Source organism: Salmo trutta, chromosome 4 (assembly GCF_901001165.1).
Source record: "Salmo trutta chromosome 4, fSalTru1.1, whole genome shotgun sequence".
Taxonomy (NCBI): Eukaryota; Metazoa; Chordata; class Actinopteri; order Salmoniformes; family Salmonidae; genus Salmo; species Salmo trutta.
In genome coordinates this window covers 30,456,748-30,466,400 of record NC_042960.1, presented here as the reverse complement: position 1 = coordinate 30,466,400, position 9,653 = coordinate 30,456,748, and the positions used below count along the sequence as shown (strand labels likewise).

The following is a 9,653-nucleotide window of genomic DNA, read 5'->3' as shown; positions in this document are numbered from 1 at the left end:
TACATGGGTTAAAAAAATATTATTGTGATATAATGCTTACTTCATCAATGACCAGAACATTTTTATTTTCATTTTGCTTACTGGGTAGTCATTGAATACTGATGTCTATATTATTGCAAAACATATTCTACAATAAGTAGAATCCTTGGCCTCAGTAAAGTGATTAATTTTTATGAAGAGGAATTAAAAGAAACATTCTGAATATTCTTAACTCCATTAATGCAAAAACCTGAATAATTCAAGAGCAGTTATGACTGAGGGAGTAAAGATAACTGGCAGATGCTGTAAATGAGAAAATATAATTCGTTTCACTTTCCCCTCAGCTCTATGGTGACACCATACTCTGCAAGTAGAGCTCTGCTCGAGCCCACTGAGGCGCATGCCGTGTGTAATTAACATCTACATTGTGCCTCGTTTCTCTGTCATGTCTAAACTCACCTTGGTGTGAAAACAGTTTAACTGCCCTTCCCAGCTCACCTGTGTCAAAAGTAATGTATTACACTATGTTTAATTTACAGATCATTTTAGTGTTTACGTGGTGTGTCACTAACTGGATAAAGGGGTGTCGTTATTCCTTCATTATGAAAATGATGTAATATTCCATATTTGTTTTGGAATGTTTGGACATACAAATCACTCATATTTTTTGTTGTTGAAATTAGTACATAATCAATTTGATATAGGGAAGACTAAAATCAACTAAATTGGGAAATACCTTAATTTATCCAACGAGTAGTGTTTACTGTCAAGTGCGCGTGCTCTGTGGACAGTAGGGGTTAACCTGGATTAAATGTCAAATTGATGACGTTGAAGATGTATGGAGATTCGCAAAGTTGGGAAGCCCAATAAAATGTGGTGTGGTCTGCTGTCTGAAGGTAGGTAGGGCAAGTAGGCTACGGGCTGTGGTGTGAGCAAAGATATCCTACCACAGTAGCTGTCTCACCAGCCAGGAGCCCAACAGTGTCAACTCGCCTCTGTTCTCGGAAACAACTCTGTCAAACGTCAGAGAACAGCGGAGAGCTTCACGTTTCAAAAGTCTCCCTGCTCAGAGGAATTTAGGCTATGTGTGCCGTCACAGCCAAACGAAACGGTGCGCTTCGACAACGTTAACAACTTGTAAAGTGGGAAATACAGCACTGCAACACACTGCAACAGCGTGGAAGCCATTTCTCATAGATGTCCACTCAATTGGAAAGAGGCCTACAGCTAGAGAAGACCAGACTTAATGCGCTGAAACTCGAATTGGGTGAGGAGATTGATGTTGAGAGTCTTGACGGATGCCTGCCCGAGGGGCGGCACGGCGACGCGGAGAATGGAGCGAAGGTGGCCGCGGAGCAGACAGCGACACAGCGCAAAATGACCCGCAGCCCCAAATGCGCCCGCTGTCGGAACCACGGCGTCGTGTCTTGTCTCAAAGGCCACAAGCGCTTCTGTCGCTGGCGTGACTGCCAGTGCACAAACTGTATGCTCGTGGTGGAGCGGCAGCGGGTGATGGCTGCGCAAGTCGCCTTGCGGAGACAACAGGCGACAGAGGTGAGCCATGCGGCAGGGACATCCGTATTTTACTGGTGGGATAGAATTGAAGAAAGATCATTATTATATAATCTAGGCCAAAATGCTGTACCCCTGTGAGTAGGACCAGCGAAATGAATAACTATGAAATAACACATATGGATAAGCAAATGAATATGCATTGCTCTTTTCCTTTAGTGATAATGAAAACAAAAAACTATATTGTTCACTTTGACATAAAAACCATAGGCTGTTTTTGCTTTACATTTCTGGATAGTTAATGTTATTAACATGTTATTTAAATTCAGTTATTCCACTCATAAAACGAATTTGTTTACACAGCATTTTGTCGTATGAATTATAGGCTTTACACCAGGGAAACTATCATCTTATTATTCTGTAACAAACTAGCCTATAATATATCACATGGCTATGGCTATGACCGTACGCCTACCATGTACAGTACCTGCCTGTATTTACTGCTCTAGTGTTTTTAAGATATATTGCCTTAAGTCATTTCGCCATGGGGTTAATGCATACAGTGCTTTCAGAAAGTATTCAAACCCTTTGACTTATTCCATATTTTGTTGTGTTACAAAGTGGGACTAAAATGGATTTAACAGACATTTTTTTCAACGATCTACACCAAAATACTCTGTAATGTCAAAGTGGATTGAATCTTTTTTTTCTCATCTATCTACAAACAATACCCCACAATGACAAAGTAAAATACTGTTTTTAGATTTAAAAAATATATATTGCAAATGAAAGAAATATTAAATGTACATAATTTTTCACAGCCCTGGGTCCATACTTTGTAGAAGCACCTTTGGCGGTGATTAAAGTTTTGAGTCGTCTTGGGTATGTCTGTATCAGCTTTGCAGATGGATTTGTGGATTTTCTCCCATTGTTCCTTGCAGATTTTCCTCAAGATCTGTTAAAAGTTAGATGAGGAGCGTCGGTGACCAGCAATCTTCAAGTCTTCTCACAGATTTTCAATGGCTCAGCCAAAGCCCTGACTTGAATATTATGTAAATATATTTTAATGTATGTTACTTGTACCCCGTTCCTTTGCAGGGTAAGAAAGTGATCAGGGGAGCAGGCGCACCATTCCGTCGCACCGCTTATCAGCGCTACACCAGAGCACCTAGCATCTTAGCAAAGAGTGTCCTAGAGGGTAGGTATCAGTGATAGACCAGATCACCTACTGAAGCACCCTAGCTAACAGTAGTCTATCCTATACAGTGCCTTCAGAAAGTATTCACACCCCTTGAATTACAAAGTGGGTCTAAAATGGATTTAATAGTTATTTTTTTTCTCAACAATCTATACAAAATACTCTGTAACGTCAAAGTGGAACAAAATGTATAAACATTTGTAAAAAATATAAAAAAATAAAACACTAATATATCTTGATGAGGTAAGTATTCAACCTCAAACCAAATCAAATGTTATTTGTCACAATGCACCAATAACAATAGGTATAGACCTTACCGTGAAATGCTTACTTACAATCCCTTAACCAACAAAGCAGTTCAAGAAGTAGAGTTAAGAAAAATGTTACTAAATAAACGAAAGTTAAAAAAATTACATCAAAAAGTAACAAGAAAATTACATAACAATAACGAGGCTATATACAGCGGGTACCGGTACCGAGTAAATATGTGGGGGTACAGGTTAGTCGAGGTAATTTGTAAAGTGACTATGCATAGATAATAAAAAGCTAGTAGCAGCGGTGTAAAAACAAAGGGGGCGGGGGGGGGGGGGTCAATGTAAATAGTCCAGGTGGCCATTTGATTAATTGTTCAGCAGTCTTATGGCTTGGGGGTAGAAGCTATTAAGGAGCCTTTTATTCCTAGACTTGGCGCTACAGTATTGCTTACAGTGCGGTAGCAGAGAGAACAGTCTTTGACTTGGGTGACTGGAGTCTTTGACAATTTTTTGGGCCTTCCTCTGACACCACCTAGTACGTAGGTCCTGCATGTCAGGAAGCTTGGCCCCAGGGATGTACTGGGTCGTACGCACTACCCTCTGTAGCACCTTAGGGTCAGATTCCGAGCAGTTGCCATACCAGGCGGTGATGCAACCGGTCAGGATGCTCTCGATGATGCAACTGTATAACTTTTTGAGGATCTGGGGACCAATGCCAAATCTTTTCAGTCTCCTGAGGGGGAAAAGGTGTTGTTGTGCCCTCTACTGTCTTGGTGTGTTTGGACCATGATAGTTCGTTGGTGATGTGGACACCAAGGAACTTCAAACTCTCTTCAAACTGAGGGCGGCCCGTCAGGAAGTCCAGGATCCAGTTGCAGAGGGAGGTGTTTAGTCACAGGGTCCTTAGTTTAGTGATGAGCTTTGTGGGTACTATGGTGAACAGCATGCTCACATAGGTGTTCCTTTTGTCCAGGTGGGAAAGGGCAGTGTGGAGTGCGATTGAGATTGCGTCATCTGTGGATCTGTTTGGGCGGTATGCGAATTGGAGTGGGTCTAAGGTTTCCGGCATGATGGTGTTGACGTGAGCCATGACCAGCCTTTCAAAGCACTTCATGGCTACCGATGTGAGTGCTATGGGGCGGTAATCATTTAGGAAGATTACCTCCACTTTCTTGGGCACAAGGACTATGGTGGTCTGTTTGAAACATGTAGGTATTACAGACTCGGTCAGGGAGAGGTTGAAAATGTAATTGAAGACACTTGCCAGTTGGTCCGCGCATGCTTTGAGTGCACGTCCTGGTAATCCATCTGGCACAACATCGGCTATGGAGAGCGTGATCACACAGTTGTCCGGAACAGGTGGTGCTCTCATGCATGTTTCAGTGTTGCTTGCCTCGAAGCGAGCATAACAGGCATTCAGCTCATCTGGTAGGCTCGCGTCACTGGGTAGCTCGTGGCTGGGTTTCCCTTTATAGTCCATAATAGTTTTCAAGCCCTGCCACATCCGACGAGCGTCAGATCCAGTTTAGTAGGATTCAATCTTAGTCCTGTATTGACGCTTTGCCTGTTTGATGGTTTGTCTGAGGGCATAGCGTAATTTCTTATACGCGTCCGGATTAGTGTCCCACTCCTTGGAAGCGGCAGCTCTTGCCTTTAGCTCGGTGGGGATGTTGCCTATAATCCATGACTTCTGGTTGGGATATGTACGTACAGTCACTGTGGGGGCGACGTCGTCTATGCACTTATTGATGAAGCCGGTGACTGAGGTGGTATACTCCTCAATGGCATTGGATGAATCCCGGAACATATTCCAGCCTGTGCTAGCAAAACAGTCCTGCAGCGTAGCATCCGTGTCATCTGACCACTTCCGTATTGAGCGAGTCACTGGTGCTTCCTGCTTTAGTTTTTGCTTGTAAGCAGGAATCAGGAGGACAGAATTATGGTCAGATTTGTCAAATGGAGGGTGAGGGAGAGCTTTGTATGAGTCTCTGTGTGTGGTGTAAAGGTGGTCTAGAGTTTTTTTTCTCCTCTGGTTGCATGTGGCATGCTGGTAGATATTAGGTAAAATGGATTTAAGTTTGCCTGCATTAAAGTCCCCGGCCAGTTGGAGCGACACATTTGGATGAGCATTTTCTTGTTTGCTTATACAGCTCTTTGAGTGCGTTCTTAGTGCCAGCATTGGTTTGTGGTGGTAAATAGATGGCTACGAATAATATAGATGAGAACTCTCTTGGTATTCTACCTCAGGCGAGCAATACCTCGAGACTTCTTTAATATTAGACATCGCACACCAGTAGTTATTGACAAATCGACACCCACCCCGCCCCTAGTCTTCTGAGACATAGCTGCTCTGTCCTGCCATTGCACGGAGAAGTCAGCCAGCTTTATATTATCCGTGTCGTCGTTTAGCCACGTCTTGGTGAAACATAAGATATTGCAGTTGTTTATGTACCGTTGGTAGGATAGTGTTAATCGTAGATCGTCTAGTGTGTTTACCAATTGCATGTTGACCAATAATACAGAGGGTAGTGGTGGTTTACCTACTCGTCTGCAAATTCTTACAAGGCACCCGCCCTCATCCCCCTTTTTCTCTGTCTTTTCTTCATGCAGATGACAGGGATTTGGGTCTTGTCTCGACAAAGCAGTATATCCTTCGCGACAGACTTATGAGTTACAAACAATGCGACAAAACAAACAAAATAGCACAGTTGGGTCAATACATGTTAAAATCCCCTTTGGCATCGATTACAGCTGTGAGTCTTTCTAGGTAAGTCTAAGTCCTTTCCACACCGGGATTTTGTGTGAAATCCCTGAGCGGGTTCCTTCCTCTATGGAGTTTGGAAGGATGCCTGTATTTTTTTGTAGTGACTGGGTGTATCGATACTCCATCTAAAGTGTAATTAATAACGTCATGCTCAAAAGGAATATTCAATGTCTTTTATTTGTATTTTTTTAACCAAGAAGGTACCCTTCTTTGCGAGGCATTGGAAAACCTCCCTGGTCTTTGTGGTTGAATCTGTGTTTTAAATTCACTGTTCGACCGAGAGGCCTTACAGATAATTGTATGTGTGGGGTACAGAGATGAGGTAGTCATTCAAAAATCATGTAACGTTTTACTGCAGTGGGCTAAATCAGGTTCACAGAGTGTTTCTTGGTAGTCTTAAACAAATCTGTTTTGAAACAAAAGTATACACCTCACACACATGGTTATGGGTTTAAACAAAAGAAGACACCTGTACCAACATTATGTGTTGAGTTTGCATCCCAATATTACACTGTATACCACAGCATTGTTGATTATTCGTTTCTGATTGGCTAGAAAGGCATTCTAGAATGGACATTAAAACCCGATAATGGGACAGTTGGAAAAGATATCAGGACACAATAATATACGCCTACACATGCAGACCGTACTTGCTGCAAAGTTACAGAAAGCTAAACCAACAACTACACAAATGGACATTGGATACATTGTAAACGCAGGTCCAATGAGGAATGAATTTAGCTAGCTAGCAAAGATTTGTTTTTGCAGAGACATATTTTTTTTTGAGCATCTGATGACCTAACGTGGTGAGTGATGAACATGAATTTCTCCTGTCCCCTCCACCGCTAAAGCTGTCAAATCCTCCCACGTTTCTAGTTTTACCAGCTGTTTTCAGCAACTGATTTTTGAATTTGGTTTTCATATTGGCAGTTTTGCTAGCAACAAACTATTTAGCTATTTTCTTGCCTAGTGTTTGATATGCAATGCAATCTCCTCGTAATTAACAGTCAGTATTGACAAGTGTCCTGACAAGAAGGAAAACTTTTCTAGCTATGCCAAGCAAAATCAGGCATTATCAGCTCATTGTTATGGATGTATCCAAATTAATCTGAATATAAAACAGCTAATTTGCTGTTATTCTGGTGGCAGAAGTCGTGAATGTGTTAGCCGTAGCTAGCTGGTTAGCTAGCAAGCAGGGGATAAGAATGTTGCCAGCGAGCATGGCAACGGAACATAAAGAACGAACGACTGGGTCGCGTCCATAAATATCGAACTAATCGAACGTATGACTGGGTCGTTTTCTCTAGCAACCAAAAGATGAGAAAGTATGAATTCGTTTTTTTTTTAATGAAAATATCAATAAACAAAATGTCATTTCTACAGGTAAATATGTGCTTATCGTTGTTTTCTTTGTCAACTGTGGTATAAGTGGGATAAAAGCCTCCGTTCTGTACATTACCTTGAAAAAAGAAACTCGACTCCGTCTCGCTCCGATGTATTGTCTATTATTTCCAAGGTAATGTACAGAACGGAGGCGTTAATCCCTTAGTTATATACAATACATCACTAAGGACTGAAATACAACAACACCATCTGACATAGAAACACCAGATTTAAAAATATTGTAACGACCCTGGGTTTATAAGCGCGGAAATCGACTCTGCCGCTTGAGCATGCTTTTGCGGCACAGTCGATAGCGCGCCGGACTTCGGGCTTGAAGGTCGAGGGTTCGAGACCTGCTCCCTGCCTGTTTCATTACAATATATATAAAATACAGAGTAAGGCCATGCTATTTATTATGTGACTTGTTAAGCACATTTTTACTCCTGAACTTTAGGCTTGCAATAACTAAGGGGTTGAATACTTATTGGCTCCAGCTTAAAAAATGTATTAATTTGTAGACATTTCGAAAAACATAATTCCACTTTGGCATTATGGGGTATTGTGTGTAGGCCAGTGACAAAAAAAAGAAGTAAATTTAATCCATTTTAAATTCAGGCTGTAGCACAAGAAAATGTGAAAAAAGTGAAGGGGTGTAAATACTTTATGAAGGCACTGTAGATTAGAGGATGTGGCTTCATTAGCATCTAGCTCATTACCCCATCTCATGTCTCAGACCAGACAGTGGGCTACACCACACGGGATAAGTCAGTAATTACACTGCCTGTTTCGTCTAAAGGGACTAGATCTGGTTGTATTTTATTTATGGTAATTACAATTAAGCAAATGGAGGTTATGGAATTACAAGCTGTGTTTACCAGCGAGCGTTTGGGAGACAAAATGATGAGGTCATGTTACCTCTACTTTCCCCTGAGTAAGCACATGAACATGTACACACACTACAGTAATGTCATCACAGCTATGTTTAGAGCATCTACTTTGGCTTTATGAATTTCAACTTCATTTACCTAAATAAAGTTGGTAAATGAATGTGTTCATTGTTTGACTTACTATTTTGTAGATTTAAGTTATTATAGTTAAACAGAATGTGTTCTCAGGTAATCATTATACAGCTAAATTACATCAGTGTTGTACATTTCCCAATAGGGTACAAACTCCCTGTGGCGGAGGACGGCCCCTGGTCCAAGCGACGTCATTTCCCTTCTGTCAGTGCCAGGATGAGGAAGAGGAGGGCGTTTGCTGATAAGGAGCTGGAGAGTGTGATGCTGGAGAGAGAGCTGAGACAGAGAGAGCTGGAGGACATATCAGGTCTCACCCTGCTTCTCCCCCCGGCCCTGGCAGTGATGCCCGCCTCCCCCCACCACTGCTGCCCACTCAAGGACCCTGGGGCATCCACCTACGTGCCTGTGTACAAATACAAACCGGGCCCCGTGCTGTATGAGTGTGACTTCCACTGCTACCAGGAAGAGCTCAAGGCCAGATCAGCAGAAAGTGGTTATAATTATGGTCAGTTCATGTCAAAGTGTAACTCTAACTCTGGGGTTATGGAACACATGGAGCAAGCCAGGGAGAGAGCACTGGAGAGCTGGGAGTGCTCCGGGCAGAGGGAGAGCTGTCGAGAGCCGTTACTCGTGCCCTTACTACAACTCCAACAGCGGGGGAGAAGTTATTCTGAAGGCTCAGCTGATCTGGACAAGGATAAGGCCGTGCCAAAATGGGTCAAAGACGATCCAACCGTTCCAACGGCCATCATGCCAAAAATAGCCATCACACACTCTGACTCTCCCTCTGAACCAAAGCATATGTTACAGGGAGAGGTAGAACCCTACAAACCCAGCAGGTTCTCAGAGCCTCACTTCCTCACACCCAAGGACTGCTCAGCAGGTGGGATTAGGCATCATGACAGGCCTCAGATCAACTCAATGAAACCCACAGTGGTGAGGCGGCCATTACCGTTCTCAGTGGAGTCATTGCTGAGGGCCTGAGGAACTCATGTCCATAAGTGCATTTTCTATAACAACACTGGTTACTGTAAAATGCATAGCTAGTGAAATACTGTATTTAAGAAAATAAGTATACCCAAATCTATTTCAGTATTTAGTTAAAAAAATGTGCTCAGCATTTTTCAAAGGATCGTAAGATAGTCCTTTTAGAGCACAAGATACATGTATACAGTGGGATCCAAAATAATTGACACCCTTTATAAAGATGAGCAATAATGACTGTTGTATGAAGTAAATAATAAAAATTCTGAGCTATAATGTACAGTGCCTTCAGAAAGTGTTCATACCCCTGGACTTTTTCACATTTTGTTGTGTTACAGCCTGAATTCAAAATGGATTTAATTGTTGTTTTTTTTCTCACCCAGTACCCCATAATAACAAACAGATTTGTTTAGTTTTACCAAATACAGAAATATCTAATTTACATAAGTATTCACATGCTATGACACTCCAAATTGAGCTCAGGTGCATCCAATTTCCTTTGATCATCCTTGAGACGTTACTACAACTTCATTGGAGTCCACCTGTGACCAATTCAATTG

The 9,653-nt window shown here is 42.1% G+C and overlaps 1 protein-coding gene across 1 annotated transcript; it reads left to right on the top strand.

The window, feature by feature from the left end:
• Window positions 1-746: 746 nt before the first annotated feature.
• LOC115192216 (uncharacterized) lies at window positions 747-9,388 on the top strand. Its single transcript, XM_029750461.1, has 3 exons — window positions 747-1,533; window positions 2,590-2,689; window positions 8,255-9,388. Exons 1-3 carry the CDS (start codon window positions 1,177-1,179, stop codon window positions 9,091-9,093), a joined length of 1,296 nt encoding a protein of 431 aa, XP_029606321.1. The 5' UTR covers window positions 747-1,176; the 3' UTR covers window positions 9,094-9,388.
• Window positions 9,389-9,653: the final 265 nt, after the last annotated feature.